The following is a 21,542-nucleotide window of genomic DNA, read 5'->3' as shown; positions in this document are numbered from 1 at the left end:
GTAGCCTGATAAAAAGAGGTTGGTAATGTTTCTTTGGTTTCTATTGTGTGGAACATTTTGAAGAGTATTGGTATTAACTCTTCTTTGAAAATCTGGTAGAATTCTGCACTGAGTCCATCTGGTCCTGGACTTGTTTTGTTTGGGAGTCTTTTAATGCCTGTTTCTATTTCCTTAGGGGTTGTTGGTCACTTTAAATAGATTCTCTGGTCTTGATTTAACTTTGTATGTGGTACCTATCCAGAAAATTGTCCATTGCTTTCATATTTTCCAACTTTGTGGAGTACAGGTTTTTGAAGTATGACTGGATGATTTTCTGGATTTCTTCATTGTGTGTTATGTCTACCTTTTCATTTCTGATTTTGTTAATTTGGGTTCTCTCTCTGTCTCTGTCTCTGTATCTGTCTCTCTCTGACTTTTTGTTAAGTTGGATAGGGGCTTATCTAGTCAATTTTCCCAAAGAATCAACTCTTAGTTTCGTTGATTCTTTGTGTTCTTCTCTTTGTTTCCATTTTATTGATTTTAGCCCTCAATTTGATTATTTTCTGGTGTCTATTTCTCCTGGTTGAGTTTGCTTCTTTTTGTTCTAGAACTTTTAGGTGTGTTGTTAAGTCACTAGTAAGAGATTTCTCCATTTTCTTTACATGGACAGTTAGTACTATGAATTTTCTGTATATAGTGTACCATAAGCTTGGATATTTTGTACATTCATTTTCCTTGTATTCTTGGAAATCTTTAATTTATGTATTTATTTCTTCCTTGACCCATTGGTTATTCATTTGGGCATTATTCAGTTTCCCTGAGATTGTAGGCTTTCTGTAATTTTTGTTGTTGAAATCTAACTTTCAGTCATTTGGGTCTGATAAAATACAGGAGGTTATTCCAATTTTTTGTATCTATTGAGATTTGCTTTGTGGCTGAGCATGTGGTTGATTTTAGAGAAAGTTCCATGGGGTGCTGAGAAGAAGGTATATTCTTTTGTGTTAGGGTAGAATACCTGTTGGTATCTATTAAATACATTTGAGTCATAATGTCTGTTAGTTCCCTTATTTCTCTGTTAAGTTTCTGTCTAGCTGACCTGTTATTTGATGAGAATGGGGTGTTGAAGTCTACCACTATTAGTGCATTGAGTTTGATGTATGATTTAAGCTTTAGTAATATTTATTTTATAAATAGAGATGCCCTTGTATTTGGGGCATAAATGTTCAGAATAAGGATTCATCTTGGTGGACTTTCCTTGTGATAAATATGTAATATCCTTCCTGATATCTTTTGATTGATTTTTGTTTGAAGTCTATTTTATTAGATATTAGGAATATACAACAGCTTGCTTCTTAAGTCCATTTGATTTGAAAGTCTTTTCCCAGCCTTTTATTCTGAGGCAGTGTCTGTCTCTGAAGTTGAGGTATGTTTCTTGTATACAGCAGACTGATGGATCCTGTTTTCATATCTATTCTGTTAGCCTGTGTTTTTTATAGGTGAATTGAGACCACTGATATTAATGAATATTAATGAGCAGTTATTGTTAATTCCCATTATTTTTTGGTGGTAGTCTTGTGTGTCTCCTTTCTTTGGTATTTGTTGGTGTGGGATTATCTATTGCTTGTATTTTCATGGGTTTATCTAACTTCCTTAGGTTGGATTTTTCCTTCTAGTGCTTTCTGTAGGACTGGGTTTGTGAATAGGTATTGCTTAAATCTAGTTTTATGATGGAATATTTTGTTTACTTTGTCTATGGTGATTTAGGGTTTTGCTGGGTATAATAGTCTAGGTTTCTATCCATGGTCTCTTAGTGTCAGCATAACCACTGTCCAAGACCTTCTCTCTTTCTGATTCTCCATTGAGAAGTCAGGTTTTATTCTTATAGGTCTGCCTTTATTTATTTATTTACTTTTGGTATTTTTTGAGACAGAGTTTCTCTGTGTAGTTTTGTTCCTTTCTTGGAACCCCCTCAGTAGACCAGGCTGGCCTCAAACTCACAGAGATCCACCTGCTTCTGCCTCCCGAGTGCTGGGATTAAAGGCATGGCCACCACACCTAGCATGGGTATGCCTTTATATGTTACTTGGCCTTTTTCCTTTGCAGCTCTTAATATTTTTTTTCCTTATTCTATGTGCTTAGTGGTATGATTATTATTTGACGATTGGACTTTTTTTTTTGGATCCAGTCTATTTGATGTTGTGTAAGCTTCTTATATCTTCACAGTCATTTCCTTCTTTAGGTTGGGAAAGTTTTCTTCTATGATTTTGTTGAATATGTTTTCTGTGTCTTTGAGTTGGTATTCTTCTCATTCTTCTGTCCTCATTATTGTAGTGTCACAAATGTTGGATGTGTTATGTTATGACTTTGTTTGCTTTAGTGTTTTCATTGACTGATGAGTCTTTTTCTTCTATAATATCTTCCACACCAGAAATTCTCTCCTCCATCTCTTGCATTCTGATTTTTATGCTTGCTTCTGTAGTTCTGTTCATTTACACAGTTTTTTTCATTTCCAGCATTCCTTCAGTTTTTGTGTCTTCTTTACTGTCTCTACTTCAATTTTTCAATCTTCAATTATTCCCCTCACCTCTTTAATGGCTTTTTCTTGGCTTGGGATTTATTGATTTCTCTCATTTTTTTTTTACTTATTTAGTGGAATTTTTCATTTCCTCTTTAAAGGCATCTATCATCTTCTTAAAGTCATATTTATGGTCATTTTCTTCTGTTTTGACTGTGTTTGGATATTCAGGTCTTCCTGATATAGAACCACTAGGTTTTGATGGTGCATATTGATCTTTTTGTTGTTGACTGTATTTTTGTACTGGCATCTACCTATCTCTTCCTCCACTCAGTAATGCAATGTTTGTGTCTGAGGGAGCCTCTCCTGGTCATATTGATACTCATGGTCCAATGGGAGCTGTTCTTTTTTTATTCATCATTTTTTATTATTAAGTAATCTATTGGTGAAATTATTTTTTTCTTTTTCATTTTTTTATTTTACAATACAAGTTAGTTCTACATATCAGTCACAGATTCCCTTGTTCTCCCCCCTCCCGCCCCTCTCCCCTTCCCCCCAGCTCACCTCCTCTGGAAAACAGGACCCCAAGAAAGATACGAGGATTGCCCAATGACAGAGAGATAGATGAGATCTATATTGGTGAAATTATTAAGGCCATGCCACATAGTTAAAAGGAAAGTTTATTAGTGGCACAACTTACAAATGAAGGGATAGGTAGGTTGCAGGGTCTGGGGAACGTGTATCACAGTCCAGTGGTGTTCTCTGGAGCTCTGCTTGGTCAACCTCCACCATCCAGGGTCCAGGAATATAGAGCGCGGCACATCGCAATCTCGGGTATTCAGGGCCCTCCCTTGGCCCTGCCTTGCAGGCGTGATAGTTACTGAAGCCTCAATGGGGTTTGGAACATCCATACTAAAGCTGGAATGGCTACCCACTACAGCAATCTTTATTCATTTTACATACCAACCACAGATTCCCTGTCTCTTTCTTGCTGCCCCCAACCCACCCCAATTCCCTCTTCCTCTAAGTCAAGGTCTCCCATGGGGAGTCAGCAGAGCATGGTACATTCAGTTGAGGCAAGTACAAGCCTCTCCCCCTACATCCATCCAGACTTTGCAAAGTGTCAAACCTTAGGCACTGGGCTTCAAAAAGCTTGCTCATGCACCGAGGATGGATCCTGATATCCCATTCTCTGGGCCCCCAAAATAGTTCAAGCTAAACAACTGTCTTGTTTATCCAAAGGGACTTGTCCAGTCCCATGGGGGCTCCACAGCTATTGGTCAACAGTTCATGCGTTTCCACTAGAGCTCTTGTTCTAATCCCAGCTCTTGTTCCAATCAGTGCTGATGGACTCGATGTCTAAGGGAAACACTGGTATGTTTAAATGGCACTGGTATGCTCTGTCTCAGGGAGCAGCTGCAGTCTCAGAGGGTGGGTGGGTTTGGGAGGGAAGAATCTTGTGGGTTACAGGGTCTGGTGTGGGATGGTGGTAATCTGACCTGTCTGCAAGAGACCTGCCTGTGGGCCTGAAACTGGGACTGCAATGGGTGGTGGTGTGGTGCACAAGGTTGTGTCCCTGGGCCCAATGCCTAGAGGCTGGGTTGTTTGACTATAAGTACAAAGATTCACCTCTTAGTGCAATCATCATGGGTGGGATCTGTCTCAGGGAGCAGTTGCAGCCTCTAAGGTAGTATGCATTGCAAGTAATAATTTATTCTGTCATTGACTTTATGAAAGTCTTGTTATGTAATCTAGTCTGAGATGGCAGTTCTGAGATATAAGGAACTTTATGATTGTATCTTCTCTATAGGCTGTTTGAATTACTAACACTTTTCATTCATTTGACCAGAGAATAGGCTTTGGCCATTATCTAGAAAAAATCATGCCCAATAACAGAATGGAATTCTGGAATCTGGCTATCAGAATAATTTTTTTTGTCACAGACTACAATTGGAATTCTGGGAAATTTCTCTGTACTTTACTACTATCTAGTCCAGTATGGAAAATGTAAATTAAAGCCCACAGATTTGATTCTCATGCACCTAATGACAGCCAACACCATGATCATTCTCTCTACAGGTGTGGCACACACAATGGCAACTTTTGCATTGAAGCAGTTTTTAAATGACTTTGGATGCAGATTAATTTTGTACATTCAAAGAATTGGACGGAGTATGTCTATTGGCACCACCTGCCTCCTGAGTGTCTTCCAAGCCATCACCATCAGTAACAAGGAATCCTGCTGTAAGGATACCAAAGTCAAAGCTTCAAAGAACATTGGCTGCTCCATTGCCATCCTCTGGGTCTTATATATGTTGATAAATACCATTTTCTTTGTGTACCCAATTATCAAAAGTAATATTAAAAATGTGACAAGAAAACGAGACTTTGGATACTGTTCAACTGATGAACAGGACAAAATCAATGACTCGATCTATGTAGCATTAGTAGTGTGCCCTGAAGTCTTTTTTTCTGTTCTTATGGCCTGTTCCAGTGGCTTCATGATTGTCATTCTATATAAACACAAGCAGAAGGTTCAATACATCCATAGAACTCATGATTCCAATAGAAACTCTCCTGAGTCCAGAGTTACACAGAAGATCCTGATCCTGATATGTACATTTCTGGCTTTTTATACTCTTTCCTCAATCTTACAAGGTTGCGTTGCTCTTTTGCATAATCACAATTGGTGGCTTGTGAACATCACTTGCTTAACTTCTTTGTGTTTTCCCTGCTTTGGACCCTTTCTTCTTATAAATCGTCACTGCATGGTACCTAGACTCAGTTTGATCTGGATAAGGAATAAAAATCAGTAATTTTTATTTTAAATATGTAAATGATATGTTTTGTGTGGTATCTGGTTGTTTACTCACCCATCACCCTCACAAAGTCAATACAGAAAGTTAAGGATCTTGCCTTTTAACTATTAATCAAAATGATGTGTCAGGAAGTTTTGTCAGATGGTTTAATTAGCAGCCTGCATGAGCTCATCTCATTGCATGAGGACCATCTCACTCTTTATCTTACACCTTCTTGGCTTCCCTTTGTCCGACTGATGTACAAAGGAAATTGCAAAAAAAAATCTCTCATAAAAGCTGCACTACTTCTGGCTTTCATTGTGCCAGCGCATCTTGAGTGCTTGGACATTTGGCAGACAGCTTGTCATCCCACTAACTGTCTAACTGCCTAGGAAATGGAACCCATGGCTAGCCGTGAAGTTTTGCTTCAGGAGGCCCTGGTTCATTCACAACTGTTCTAGTCTCCATTAGTACCAGGAAACTTCTTCAGCCATTACATCCCATATACCCTACTGACAGCTCCGTGAGAGACAATCAGTTTGCTTTGTGCTGAAGCTTATAGCAATAATCCTCAACACTGTCTCAGATAAGAGTATCTTTCCTTGACACTTAGGGAAAAATATGATCAATATTTTTGCCTTCATACAGAAATTGATGGGAATGAAAGACAGTTTCAATATTATCTTGAATTTTTTGCCAAGATTTTTTGACAAATTTTGCATCAAAGTTCATCAGGGACATTAGTCTGTAAAATTCCTTTGTTGTGGTGTTGTTGTCTAGTTTGTCATGGGTATAATGCTGTCTTCTTCAAAAGAGTTTGGAAGCCAATTAGTATAGTCCTTATGGAAATCAGTTTGGAGGTTCCTTTAAAAAGTAAAAATAAAACAACTACTATATGACCCAGCTATTCCACTCCTGGGCAAATAACCAGAGAACTCCATATCCTTCCACAGAAATATATGCACATCCATGTTTACTCTGTTTACTATAGCAAAGTAATGGAGCCCTCCTCTGCTGTAGGCCATTAAAGAGTATACAGCAGATGACAACCAGCATTTTACTGATTGTCCTACCAAATGAATAACTCTGTGATGGGGAGCCCCACTAGGTAAAGTCCATGGAGGAATCCCATTAAACATAATCCATGGGGTGGCTTCACTAGGCACAGTCTATAGGGAAGTCCCTGGTGTAGGCCCTTGAGGCAGTCTGTGAGGTGACTAGCTGTGGATACTAATTGCTTTCTGTCTGTAACTTTCTCATGTGGTACCACCTAATCTCCCCAAAAAGAAGAGCTTTGGGGTTCTTTCCATGGCATTTTGGCAGTGTGTTTTATACTTTTTGGGCACAATTGTCAGTAATTGGTCAGAAGGATGACTTATTCTTATTTTGATGAATAAAATACACTTTCACAACCAGGCCTTTAGCTAAAGACCTTAGCAAGTTCAAAATAAGACTTGTTACCCTGGAGATGAAGTACTTAAAGGCAAGTTCCCAGGAGTTTAAAAAAGTCTGGCATGCAACAACTTAGGTGCCAGTTCTTTTTGCTTACAGAACTAGCCTAATCGATAACAATTAAAGACGTAACTCACACTCTCAGTGATGTATTTTCCACACATATTCCTAAACTCATTTTTTTGTAACAAAATTCAAAGTCCAGCTAACTGTTTATTCAGGGTGGTAAGGTAGTGGCACATGACAAAGTTACAGACAGAAAGCAATCAGTATCCACATCTAGTCACTCCATGGACTTTGCCTAGTGGGACTTCCCCATAGATTGTGCCTAGTGGGGCCACACCATGGATTATGTTTAATGGTATTCCTTCATGGACTTTGCCTAGTGAGGCTCCCCAACACAGAGATATTCATTTGGTAGGTCGAAGTGTAGAATAATGGTTGTCATCTGCTGTATATTCTTTAATGACCTGCAGCAGACCTCTATATTCACAAGGAGATTAATCTATAATCAAAATTTTGTCCATATATATAATGGACTACTAGTCTACTAGAGTGACAGATGAAATCACAAAAACTGTAGGAAAATTGGTGGATATATAATGGATAATATTCAGCCAGGTCACCCAAACTCAGAAAGAAAAAACAAATCACATGTTTTATTTCATATGCAGTTCCTGTCTTATAATGTTCAAAGGTGCATATGTAAATGGGTGAGTATGTCTTTAGTATAACGTTTAGAAAGTAGAGCAATAGAGCCTTTTTCCCATTCTGTGGTGGATAATGATATCAAAATGTGATTGCTAGTGACAGCGTAAAACCCTAAACAAAGCTCCATGGTTTCAACATAGCTATTCTAACTGTTTTGAAGAAAATGGAAACTTACTGAATTTGGTACTGGGCAAGTATTCGAAGGCAAAAATTGAGTGGCTATTTCATTGTAGTTCTTTAGTGCTTTTATTTGTGAGTTCATTACAATAAAGTGATTTTAGTTTAAAATAAAATTGTATCATAATTTTTTTCCAAAGATGTAGTGATTGCAGTAAATGTAATGGATCACACAAATGGACTCATAAACAGATAACCCTTGCTTTTCTTATTTGATGCCACAAAATGTTCTTTCTTTTCCCTTTTGTTGAGAATAGATTCTTTTCTTGTACAATATATCATGATTGCAGCTTCTTCTCCCTCTACTCCTTTTAGTCCCTCTCCACCTCTGCACCCATGCTGATCTAATTCCTTTCTTTCATTAGGAAATAACAGGCATCTAAGATACAACAACAATACATGACAGGATAAAATATAATGAAATAAAAAAGTCCCATTGAAAACTGCCTCAACTGAATGTACCAGGCTCTGCTGACTTGCTATGAGAAGCTTTGCCTTGGAGGAGGTGGGAATGGAGGGTGAGTTGTGGAGGAATTTTGGGGGGTAGGAGGAGGGAGGAGAGGGGCACCTGTGGTTGGTATGTAAAATGAACAGAAATTTCTTAATAGTAAAAAAGAAAAATAGCCCAGTTACCCAATTGTTTGTACCTATCAGCATTGCACTTTTAACGATGTGGATGCATATTACATATATGTCATATGTATTTGTACTATGAAATAATCCTTCTGTATACTGTGTGAATATATGTCATTATGATTGATTTAATAAACAAGTTGACTGGCCAATAGCTCAACAGGATAAAGTTAAGTGGGACAGTCAAATAGAGAATGATGAGATGAGGAAGGGTGTAATCTGGTGTCACCAGCCAGAGGCAGAGGGAGCAGGAGATGAAAGTGCCATGCTAATAAAGGTACCACCATGTGGCAGAGCATAAATAAGGAATATGGGTTAATTTAAAATGAAAGAGATAGTTAATAATAAGCTTGAGCTATTGGCTGAGCATTTATAAGTAATTTTTTTAAAAAGTTCCATTGATGTTGGACAAGGCAAGCCAACAAGAGAAAAGATCCCAAGAGAAGGCATAAGAATCAGAGTCCCACTCACTCATATACTCAGGAGTCTTATAAAAAGATTAAACTGAAAGCTATTATATATATATATATATATATATATATATATATATATATATATATATGGCTAGATGAAGACCCTTGCAGTCCCTGTGTTTATGGTTTACATCTCCATGAGTTCATGTGATCTTTGCACAGTTGATTTACAGGGCCTTGTTCTCCTTGTGTCATCCAGCCCCTCTGGTGCCACACCAACTCCAGTGTCGTCCGTGTGACATGAACAATTATGTCAATAATAGTGGATGGGAGATACGTGTCCCACAGGACTAATCTCCCTGGAGGTCCCTGGCAGAGTGTCCGTGTTATGCCTCCTTCTCAAAGGAGACGTGCTTCACAGATCATGAGCTCTCTGGGCTATGGTTCTGTATAACTGCTTTTCTGATAATGTTCTAATTAATCTATAAAACACAGCCAAAATTAATGAATGCTTGGGTTGTGAACTATGGAGGAAAGGGGAAGCTGGACATGGACCTTATTTAGATATAGCAGAATGAACTATTCCTTAAAGACCTCAAGCCTCAAGCTGCTAGATAGTAGAAAGTATAATAGTTCAGGCACTTCTAGGGAATGAACACTCACACACTAGGAATCCTTTAGGAATCCCAACTAAAGTGATTTATGGCAGAAAACATTATCTCATAGGAGGCAGATAGTGGGCCCCTCTGTTGAGGAAGTTCAGCATGGAAAACTTAAGGACTACAGCAGAACCCTTTCCCCTTACAGGTGTAAAAGTACAAGTGTCCATATTCCAGCAGGTAAAAAGATTTTATATTAGAAGAGATATATGGTAAAGAACTGAAGAAAGACTTAGGGAGGATCTGCAGCATCCAAATTGGCTAAATGGGTCATGAGAACCAGAAAAGTAAAAATGAATAATAAACTAGCGAGTGGCTGAGATAAAGATGAAGGACACAGCTGCAAGAAGCCTACACAAGTCTAGGAACTGTACTAAGTTTAAAAAACACAGACTGCTCTTTGGGTCATAAAGTTCTTGTGAGTGAAAGGATATGTCTAGCGCCAATTAATAACTGTGTGCTTGATGTTTTTTAAAGATGATGTAATTGAATTATTGCCAAGCTCTTGTTGTTCCCTGTATGACTTGATAGTTTTCTTTTCTGTATATAAACTACTGATTTGCAGAAGTAAAATTGCAGCAGATTCAAACCACTTTTGAGTGTGTTGTCTGTCTGTCAGTCACCGAATCCTTGCCTTCCTGACTACCCAAGCCCTGATTCTCCTACGGTCGTGGTACTCCCGGTGGGCCAGTCCGTGGCACTCTGGCTCTTACACTCTTCCTCCCATGGTGTTGTATGAGCTATGAGGGGATAGATTTTATGGAAACAACCAGTTTGCCAACCCTGGCATCAGAAATAATTTTAACAAAATCCAGCTTTCCTTCATCATAAATACCATGGAGTGTCAAGAGATACATGTAAAATATCTCATCATAATAAAGACTATGGACTACAAGCCTACAGCCATGGGTTAGGACACATGAATAGGAAACACATGAGTCACATGCATACTGACCACTTAGTGTTATGTTTAACCTTCAAAACTATCCATAATTTTTCTAAATAATATCATAGTTGGGGTATATCCTGCAAAACCCAAGTCCTTGGAAAGCATTTTCTATTTGAGCCATATCAATAAAGGGATAGGTTGCAAGAATGATAAAGATATGATGATGGATGAAGGAGTACAAAAACCTGAAGGAAACTAGGGAAGAGAGAACACCTGTGAATATGAGTTGGATAAAAATGCTCCCAAAAGACAAAGACTCTAGGTGTCAGGAGTATGTATTAGTGTCCTAGAGGAGTGGAAAATGCCTAAAATTTGAGAGACAGAGCATTTAGAGTCAAATACAGAGGACATAGGGTTTAGTCAAAGGTATTTCATTTGGGATGAACAAAACAAGAGAATGGGAAACACAGATGCTTGACAGTGGACTGAAGTCTGTGAAGGTCACTGCTAAGAAGCCCAAACTAACAAAACTCAGTTTGTAAGGTGGAAAAAGGAAACACTTGAGACTACTGAGGTATGTCGAGGTATACTGGATTTCTGAAAGTCACAGTGGTAGAAAGATGGTAGATTGAGACAATGCTTTCTAAATGACCCTGTGAAACCTCTGAACTTTTTTTCAGATCCTAGGTACTTTTCTATATTAAAAAGCACTCACTGTGCCTCAGAGAGCACATGGCACTAACAACATTTATTCTGAATCAAAGTTCCATTCATGCCTAGGTTAAGACACAGTAATACCTGTCAACATGCCTAGGCATATTCTAGATGTTGGATTTAGAATTTTGCTTTGTAAAGTCTGAGCTGGCCATGGATGTGATCATACATGTTGAGATTCATTATTTTATGTAGTTAATATTCTATAAGAAAGAAAATATACCACCATAGGGATGCCAGGCTTTGCTTGATTCTTTCTTTCTGGGCAAGGATGACTTCCTTGTCTCCCAGCTGTCTTTCAAATTCATAGTCTCTTTTGCTTTAATTACATATATAATTAAGCATATAATGATATTTACTTAATTAAATAATATATATATATATAGAATGACATATAATAAATATGATTGTTTTGTAATAATTACCATTATAATCAAATCTATAATCTTCTAAATTTATTTAGTGTTGATCATATATTTTTAATCTTATATTGCATACTGCTTTAATCAATCATGTAGGTGCTATAATCATTACAAAGTCACAATTCCTTTGCTCCTATGCACATTGGTGGGTACCCACAGGCATGAAGGGCAGAACAGTGATCTTACTAAGACATTGGGCTTCTTGGTCTGAACACATTCTCTACCCAAGCATATTTAAATTGAATTCTTTTGGAGATGAGGCTAATGCAATCTTGTTTTCAAATTTCTAGTGTTTTTGTTTGTTTGTTTCATTTCTTTTGCCTGTTTATTTAAATACCCTTTCTCTTTAATGCTGACCAGAAAATTAACCTTAGGCTCAGCATCCTTGTGATCATTTCAGGGCCAGAATATCACATGGAACATCATGTTACGTTACAGAACATCTGTGATTGTCCAAACCAGATAGTAAAACACTGGATGCAAATTTTTTCCCTTAAAAATTGGAAGGAGATACAATGTGTAAAAGAAGAATCCTCAACATGCTAGGATATTGTTAATCCCATTGGTGAGAATAAGACCACTACCACAATTTAAGACAAATTTGAAGTAAGCTTGATTCTTTATCGGGGGAACATCCACAAACTGGCCAGCAACTGCCTCATTAGTTGGGTAAAAGATAATTGCAAGGAATCCATTTGTTGGTCCCCTTTTAAGGAGTAAAACCACAAGTAGTTATATAAAAGAGAGACAATGGTGCAATAAAGAAATACAAATGATCTCAAGTTTAAAAAAATCATGTGGTCACCATGTGATTAAAGATGGTTCATGGAGGGTAAGGGAGAGTCAGGGAAGGTGAAGGCATTATCAAAAATAAGTCAAGGTCATGGTTTGGGGAAGATCAGGTTCTAGGAAGCAGAGAGGAACTCAGATCTTACAGTAAATGAAAACGTATTTCTAGCAATACAACATAATGGCTCCTGCTTTGAAAATGGAGTCAGGCAGGTTCCTCAATACGCAAGTGATTACTGATTTTTGAGAAGGTGCACACATCTTCACTCACCCTATTTATATGCTTTGTGTGGGTATAGTCTATGCATTGAAATATTTCCTTTTGTGTGGAGGAGGGAGGCACATATGACTACAGAATCTCACAAAATTTGGAAAACCCAGGAAATGTGGAATTCACAAGATTCACAAGGACCCTCTCTAACATTCTAGAAGCAACACACTGTTTTTCAGAGATGGGTGATTATCTCGGTGGAGTTTCTGTAAAGTTGGTGGATGATGATAGAGGTCATATTTCCAGTGGGAACCAGTGCCCACTCTGGGATGAATCTTTATAAATTGCAGGTGCCTTCACTCACCTGTATTCCATATATAACCCTTCAAACATACTCCTGAATGAATAGACCTAGGTGGTATTACTTTCTTCTAACACTGATATCCCCTCCTTAGGATGAATATACATTTGTTTATGTCACCATATAAAATGTTCCAACATCACTTCTCACCATACTCTTGTAAATCTCCCTAGTTAAAGTCATTGGATAATCAGACTAAACAAAGGTAGAAAAAAATTTTTTTGATCTGTCTTCAGTGCCTAGTCTGGGATTAATAAGTATTTGTGCTTGTCTGCTCAGAAAAATACACACAATTTTCTATAATCGTCCTCACAAATTTCACAATCATCAGTAAGTTTTAGTAAATAAGAAGTCTACCAATAAAAATGGCAAATTGACTTTTCAGAATAATACAAATTAATGCATGAGAATATACTTCATTAAATCAACTGATTAAATTATCAAAGAATGCATGTGATAATTAAATTTTAAAGTAAATGGTATTTGCTCTTTCTCCAGACTACACACTAAATAACAGTCAATAACCAGACTGCATTACTTAAATATCGTGCTTATCATAACAAAACCAATATCTTCAGGAAAATAATGTGGAAATTTTCTACATTTTACCCATACAGATTTTTAAAAAAGAACAAAAGACCAATCAAATGCATTTGACTTGTTTGAAGAAAAAAGGACAGTGAAATGGAGAGATACTGGGACCCCAAAAGTGTTGTGAGATGAATAGGAGTAGTTAGAGAACTTATTCATTATTTTATTCTGTACTCAAAGGGAGTGTTTACTATAAGCTATACTGTGGAATTGATGAAATCATAAGATCACACAACATTGAGTTCTGGTGGGATGAAGTGTCAGGCCACACTGGATAAGTAAACCCAGAAGAGCAGAAGGAAACGGAATGGGAATCATGTGGAAAAGAAACCTGAAAAAAAAATAAACAAAAGCAGATGGGTGAGTAGGGAAAGAGAAATGTAAGATTAAACCTTAAAGAAGTCCTATAAGGTAGGTCTGGAAACCATTAGGTTGAGGGTTTTCCTCATTCAGGTTTGTGCATAAATCAATCAGAGAGCATGGAGGACTTACAGTTTCTACTTTTCTGCAGGTTCATGAAGACAACAATTAATGTCCTGATCCTCAGAAGGAGAATGTGAGATTGCTCATCCAAAAGACTTTAAATTAACATTTTTATTTCCTAAACAAATCCAGAAGATATTGAATGTAAGAGAACAATGTAATAAAAATAGCAACAACACGGAAAGAATTTGGTAACATGATATGGAATTCCCAAAGAATAATTTAAAAATAGGTTAAAACCCTTTAACTATAAATTAAAGGGTGATATCTTTCTAAACAATTTGACACCACAATTTTTTATTAATATATCCTATTTATCACATGAATGGACTGCTGGAATTATTCTTGGCTGAGAGACATTTAGTATTTCGATTATTTCTAATATTTTGCTGTTATTATAAACAGACTGCAAAAGACATATAAATGATATATGTAAAGATAGGATTTCTCCACGTTATATTTAGGAGTATGTTATTGAATCTAATAAAATCTACATTTTTTATTCTATTAAAAAAAACTGGATCCTCTTCCTGTCCCAGACTGTACTAAGAGTGCTGTAAAATCAGGCTCACTTTGAGCTTCATTCTTGTTGACTTCACTGGGATTAGGGTGAAGTCTATAAATATCATTGTCTAATGAACAACCATGTCTTACTTCATGGTTCTTCTCTGTAATGGAATTTCATAGAATATGGCTGCTATGTAGCCTACCAGTTTGCAGATTGTCTCTGATATTCATCTCTTCTTATGCTACCAGTGGAGCACTGGGGTTCTACACATGAACTACTATATACATGGGTTCTGGCAATCTTCATGCTAATCCTATTGTTTTTGCTGCAATCACTTTATCCACTGAACAGTCTCCCTATCCCCAGAACAGGATTAAATGTAGAAACAAACCTGGGATTTCTGTCTGAGCACCAGGACGTCATACCTATTTCATCTTTCATCTACCATGCTAGACCAACCCAATAGTCTTGTAAAATTCGAGAGATATTATTATAGCCACACCCATATAATCATGCCAACATTTCTGAGGATATCACTGATTTTGGAATAGATCACAGATCTGTTTCACTCACCTTCAGCAATTTTATACATATATACATATATATATATGTATAAAATTAAACACCTAGCCCATATTTTTCTATTTTTTCACTTTTTCTAGGGACTCAAGTGATTTGAATCAATACCCACATTATGTTAGTTGTAGCGCAGCTAATGTTCTTCATTAAAACATATTCCTCCCCACTGGGCAGTGATGGTGCATGCCTTCAATCCCTGCACTCGGGAGGCAGAATCAGGCAGATGTCTGTGAGTTCAATGCCAGCCTGGGCTACCAAATGTATTCCAGGAAAGGCGCAAAGTTGCACAAAGAAACCCTGTCTTGAAAAAACCAAAACCAACCAAACAAACAAAAAAATGTTCCTCATTTCCTACCTTTGATCTTGTTACAAGAAAAGAAACTGTTTGTAGTAATGTTCATCATTCTGCTAGCTCATGGGACCCTTTTAGCCTTCCCTGGGACAATTTATTACCAAGTCTTCACTTTTAAGCATCTCCTTATAATGCATGCTCCACCTGCCAGACCTCCTTCTTTGTAAGCTTTCTCATGTGATCATTACCTAGGTCATTTATTGCTCTGTTATCATTTCTACATTTTCTCTTAAAAATGGTCAATGGTGAATTCTTATTTTTTTTCATTCTCTATTTGGTTACCTCAAAATACTGTTTATACTGAGAAAGCAGGAGGAATGAGAAGTGATGGATATTCCTTCCTATATTTCACCCTCTCCAAAGTACATGGAGAGGCATTCTACAATGAAGCCTTTCTTCTTTATTCATTTACCAGTCTTGATGCTTCACTAACACTGTCTTTGGGAAGCTGTTTTCATTTCAATGCCATTCCTTGAGTAGGTTCTCTATTAAGAGATCTCAGCCTCTGAAATGCCTTTCTCTCATGGCTTGGTCTTCAATTTGGACCAGTCATTGTTTGGTCTCTCAAAGAAGTTCTGTATCACCACTGGCTCTGTGCATGCTGTGGGCAGGATAAGTAGTAGATTTTGTGGCTGGGTTCGTGTTCTAGACCCAAAAATGGGACTCTAGCCTTGTTACAGAATATGACTGTTTCAGGCACCATATACTCCATTACTAGTAATCCATGCTAGAATCACCCTCATAGGTTCCAAGATGTTTATACTGCACTGTATTTCCATACCACCCACTAAATGGCCACCAATTTTAGTTGTCTGTCAACATTCTCTCCCCTCTGGCTCTTTCTTCCCCATTGGATTTCGCTTGTTCCCATCCCTGCCTGCCCACAGTCCACTCACAAAACCTGTTTTATTTCTTTTTTTTCCATGGAGATCTATGCATCCCCCCTAGGACCCTCCTCTTTTTATAACTTCTCTTTGTCTGTGAATTGTTGTATGATTATCCATTACTCAACAGCTAATCATTAGTTATAAGTGATTACACATCATGTTTGTCTTTCTGGGTCAAGTTTGCCTTAATCAGAATAATTTTTTTTTGCTTCCTTCCATCTGTAAACAAATTTCATGATGTCATTTGGTCTAACACCTAAGTAATACTCCTGTGTAAATATATCACATTTTCTTTATCTATTCTTATGTTGAGAGATATCTAGGTTGTTTCCACATTCTGGCTATCATAAATAAAGCCACTAGGAACATAGTAGAGCCAGTGTCCTTGTGTTAGAATGGGTCATCTTTTGGGTGTATGTCTAAGAGTTGGTCATCAATATTCTGAGGAGCTGTCATATTGATTTCCATATTGACTGAACAATTTTGCACTCTCACATGCAATAGAGGAGTATTTCCCATGGTTAACATCTTGCCAGCAAGAGCTGTCAAATTGATTTTACTCACGCTTACAAGTATAAGTTGGAATCTCAGTATTGTTTAGATTTACATTTCGCTGGTGGATCGGGATGTTGAACATTTCTTTAAATGTTTCTTCCTCTATTTTGAATTCTCTGATTATGTATGTCGAGCATGTTTTTAATTCAATTATTTGGTTTGTTGATGTTTAGTTTCTTGAGTTCTTTATACATTTTAGATATTAGCCCTATATCAGATGTGGATTTGATGAAAATCTTTTCCCATTATTTGGACTGCTGTTTTGTCTTACTGATGGTGTCTTTTACCACAGAGATACTTTTCAACTTCATGAAATTCCATTTATTAATTGTTGATCTTAATGCCTCTGATATTGGTGGTCTGTTTAAGAAATTGTCCCCAGTACTAATTCATTTAAGGGTATTCTCAACTTGCCCCTCTATCAGGTTAATATCTGGCTTTATGTTTGGGTTTTTGATCCACTTGGGCTTGAGTTCGGTGCAGGGTGATAAATATGGATCTACTTGCATTCTTCTATATGCACACATCCAGTTAGACCGATACCATTCACTGAAGATGCTTCCCTCAAACCCCAGCATATATTTCTGGCTTATTTGTCACTAACAATTTTTTAACAATTCTTCTCTAATTCTTTAGATCCCAACTGCAGTTTCCCATACCTCCATTCTTCCACATTCTCCTACCCTATCACTCATCCTTCCACTGAGTCTACATTCCCTTTAGCACTCAACACTTGGCATATAACCATTATCACTACCATGCCATTCTGACCTTTTAGATATTTTTCATTTATTCTCTTTTGCTGACAGCCAACAGGACTTGATTCTGCAATTTAGGATGTGAATCGAGGTGCAGACCTGTCCTGGTTCACCTTTGGATGGAAGGTAAAAATGTTGATTGAAAGTCCTAAGTCATAGTCCAGCTAAATCAATACAGCCCACATAGCCCCACAGCTTAATTAACTCTGCTACTGTGATGGTCTCCATGGAAACAATGAGTTGTGCTTCCTAATACAAACTGTATTACAAAAAACTTTGGAGAGTATCTGCATCTACTTGGAAAGTTCATATTGACAGTGTGTTCACAGAAAAGAAAAAAGTAAGAGAAATAGAAAGAGGATGCTATCCTGGTTTTTTGGTAAAGGATAACCAGAGTGTAACCCACAACTCCAGGAAGGCTAGCTAGTAAGGAGGACCCTAGGAAGGACACATAGATTGCCCAGTAATGGAGAATTGGATGATATCTACATGAGCAAACTGGGGGTGAGGGGAGGGTAATGGAGGGCAAGGAATGGGGAAATGAGAGCGTAGGAGAGCAGGAGGTTTGAGCTGGAATAGGAACAGAGTGGGAAAACAAAAAAGAGATACCATGATAAATGAAGACACCATGGGAATATGGAGAAACAGAGTGCTTGTAGGGGGTGTCCCAGGAATCCACAGGGATAAGTCCACCATAGACTACTGGCAATGGTCCTGAGGGTGCCTGAGCTGGCATACTCTGGTGATCAGATGCCTGAATACCCTGACTGTGCTGTGGGATGTCCTGTATGCTGTAAATATATGTTGCTATGATTGATTGATTGATAAATAAAATGATGATTGGCCAGTAGCCAGGCAGGAAGGATAGTGCAGACAGAACAAGAAGGAGGAGAATTCTAGGAGATGGAAGGCAGAGGCAGGGAGATGATGCCAGCTGCCACCATGGGGAACATGATGTAAAGTACCAGTAAGCCAGGAGCCACATAGTATGTTATAGATTAATAGAAATGGGTTAAGATATGAGAACTAGATAGCAAGAAGCCTGAGCCAATAGGCAAAAGTTTAAATAATATAAGTACCTGTGTGTTTATTTGGTTCTGAGTGGCTTCTGGCCCAGGCAGGACTAGAGATAACTACAGCTACATGACTGTCATGATGTAGCCCTCACCCAGTGACTGATGGAGACAGATGCAGAGATTCACAGCCAAGTCTCAGGTGGAGCTGCAGGAGTCCAGTCAATGGGGGAGAGGAGGGATATATGACCAAGGGATATCAAGAACGACTGGAAAAAGTACAGAGACAACTAGCCAAACTAGTGGAAACTCATGAAATGTGAATCAATAGCTGAGGAGCTTCCATGGTACTGGATTAGCCCCTCTGGATAGGCAAGACAGTTGTTGGGCTTGAATTGTATAGGGGCCCCCAGGCAGTGGGATCTGAACCCATCCCTAGTGCATGAGCTGGCTTTTTGGAACCTAGTGCCTATGGTGGGACACTTTGCACAGCCTTGGTGAAGAAAGGAGGAGGCTCAGACCTGCCTCAACTGAACGTACCACTCTCTGCTGACTGCCCATGGGAGAACTTGCCTTAGAAGAGGTGGGAATGGGGGTGGGCTGGGGAGGAAAGCTGGGGGGGGGCAGGAGGAGAGAGGACAGGGGAATCTGTGGTTGGTACATAAAATGAATAGGAAACCTCCTAATAAAAACAAGCTTTATTTTTTTTAAAAAAAGAGGGATGCAGACAGCACAGCTTTTAGTGCTCTCTGACTACATAAGCACGGTGTATTGTCTGATGAAAACCGATGCTGCAGAGTCTGAAAACAGGGGCGTGATGTCTGATGAACAGAAAGGGGCAGAATGCTGGGAAGCATGCAGCCATGGCTGCACCTGCATTGGACAGCCTCCTGGTTTCTTCAAGGACAGACAGGTAAGATGTAAAGACAATAGAGGTTACATAGAAAAACACAAAGATGCTTACTAAGGTAAGAATGTTTTGGGTTGCTCTGGTCTCAGGTGATGACCTGGGAGATGGAGATCTGTGGATATGTTGAACCCTCTGCTTGTGTTTGAGAAGGATAAACACCATGTAGCCACTGGCCCACATCATCAGTCCCAAAAATATGACATCATTGGATGTCAATAGGATTGTATTAAGTATACCAAGTAGTCGTCCAGGATTCATAATAACACAGAATCCAAAATCTTTTATTCCAGTATCATTTTTTCCACCCCATATATCAGTTGTGTATACAGGGATGCAGACATATACTAATAGCTGCAGTGCCCAGCCCAGCCCCAGAGAAGAACTAATGATCCTGGGGGCTGTGCCCTTGAGCTCTGCCAACTTGGAATTATTGGGGCTGATGGTGATGGCCTGAAAGACACTCAACAGGGATGTGGAGCCCAGGGACATTCCTCTGCCAACTCTATGAAAATATAAGACAAGTTTACATGAAACATAATCTAGATAGTAAGTCTGACAAAAAGCAGCAGTGGTCTGTGGGATTCCTCTGCAAAGAACAATGAAATTGGCCCAGGTCAGGTGTTTGATAATCAGGTCTGTGGGCTTCACTTTGATTCCAGAGAAGTCAGCAATGATAAAACAAAAAAACATGGCTGAGTTACCCACCATTCCCAGTGCCGTCTGGGTCAGGAAGAAGATTCCTACAGCCAAGTCTCTGGTTTCCATTCTGTCATGGTCCTGGGTCACTGCACAACACATCCAGAAGACACCTGTTATAGAAGTTGGACTATCTTCCTCATAGCATGTCACATAATGTATTGCATAGACACTATCACCTTATATCTGTAAGTAATGTGAAAATGTATTTATAGTAAGAAGTTCACTAGGTCTCAATGATTTCCTATTGTTTGAATTACAGGTAATTACCTGGGACATTGTGGTAAAAGTTACCTTTGCAGTGTCATTAGTATTAACCATTGTTCAATGCTTTACAATTAATAGCTGGTTTAAAATCCACAAATGCACTTGTAAGAGGGTTTAATGATTAAACTACATTCAGAATAGTGTCCTCAATGCACATACACTAGTAGATTTCAACTTCCCAGCAACCAGTAAAAGTCAGAGATTTACTAGACAGGAAACTGCCTGGCCCCAGGGAAAATCCTCACCCCAAACTAAAATGCTACTGACAACTGATAGATACTAGGAAATGGGGAATGGGCCCCCAATAAATCAAACATGCTCCAGTAAATAATCACACTCCCAAGAGTATATGGGTAACACAAATTTTGTTTTATGGGTTAAAACATTAAAAAGGCAGAAGGATGGGCTGGTAGAGAATCATGGTGTATCTGTGAGGAATGGGAGACGAATGGTATTTAATAAAGAACCAGAATTAGCCATCAAAAAAAGACAGCATTATGCTTGTCAACCTGGATATCTTCATGTTGATAAATCCAAATAGATGATTTTCATCACCCTGCACAGAAGGCAACACTAAATGGATGAAATACCTAAATTTAAACCAGATATACTGAACCTGATCAAAGAGAAAGTGGCAAATAGCCTTGAGCTCATTAGCACAGGAAAAGATGTTCAGAATAAAACATTGTTAGTACAGTCACTAAAGATAAACAGTAAATGGGATCTCATGAAACAGAGAAGCTTCTGCATGGAAACGACACTGTCCTTTGGACACATTGCCTATGAAATGGGAAAATATCTTTAATACCTACACATCTGGAAGAAGCTGCTCTATGGGAAGTGTTTCTCTCTGGGCAGTCACCAAGCCTGCTTAACTCAGACCCAGAATTTGGACTTTGATCATGAAGAATGGTCTTTGGGTCACTATCCATATTTGTCACAGATTAGAAAAATTTATTAAGAATATAAAACATACTTGAATGATGGTTCAAGTGGCAACCTACATTAAATTATGAGCTAGGCCTTATGAAAAAATCACAGTGTATAGACACACATTCATGGGTGTACATGCAGCACTGTGAGAGAAGTAGGGACATCCATTGCATTGAAATCTCATAAAATGTACAATAGAACAAAAATAGTCAAAAGATGCCAGGGGAAATGTTAAAGATTAGGACAATATCTGACGAATGGCAGGTACTGGGGAAATGTTCAGTATC

General features: G+C 38.3%; 1 protein-coding gene and 1 pseudogene across 1 annotated transcript; one reads left to right on the top strand and one right to left on the bottom strand.

The window, feature by feature from the left end:
• Positions 1–4,376: 4,376 nt before the first annotated feature.
• Positions 4,377–5,310, top strand: LOC114710901 (annotated as a pseudogene).
• Positions 5,311–19,188: 13,878 nt separating this feature from the next.
• On the bottom strand, positions 19,189–20,124 carry LOC114710900 (vomeronasal type-1 receptor 4-like). Its single transcript, XM_028895192.1, has one exon. The coding sequence runs from the start codon at positions 20,122–20,124 to the stop codon at positions 19,189–19,191; it is 936 nt and encodes a 311-aa protein (XP_028751025.1).
• Positions 20,125–21,542: the final 1,418 nt, after the last annotated feature.

This window comes from Peromyscus leucopus, chromosome 1 (genome assembly GCF_004664715.2).
Source record: "Peromyscus leucopus breed LL Stock chromosome 1, UCI_PerLeu_2.1, whole genome shotgun sequence".
NCBI lineage: Eukaryota > Metazoa > Chordata > Mammalia > Rodentia > Cricetidae > Peromyscus > Peromyscus leucopus.
The sequence above is the reverse complement of the archived record's forward strand: the minus strand, read 5'-3'. Positions and strand labels throughout refer to the sequence as shown.

Bases quoted from the DNA above. Each gene is read 5' to 3' on its own strand.
- LOC114710900 (XM_028895192.1), bottom strand. From the start codon at position 20,124: ATGGAAACCAGAGACTTGGCTGTAGGAATCTTCTTCCTGACCCAGACG.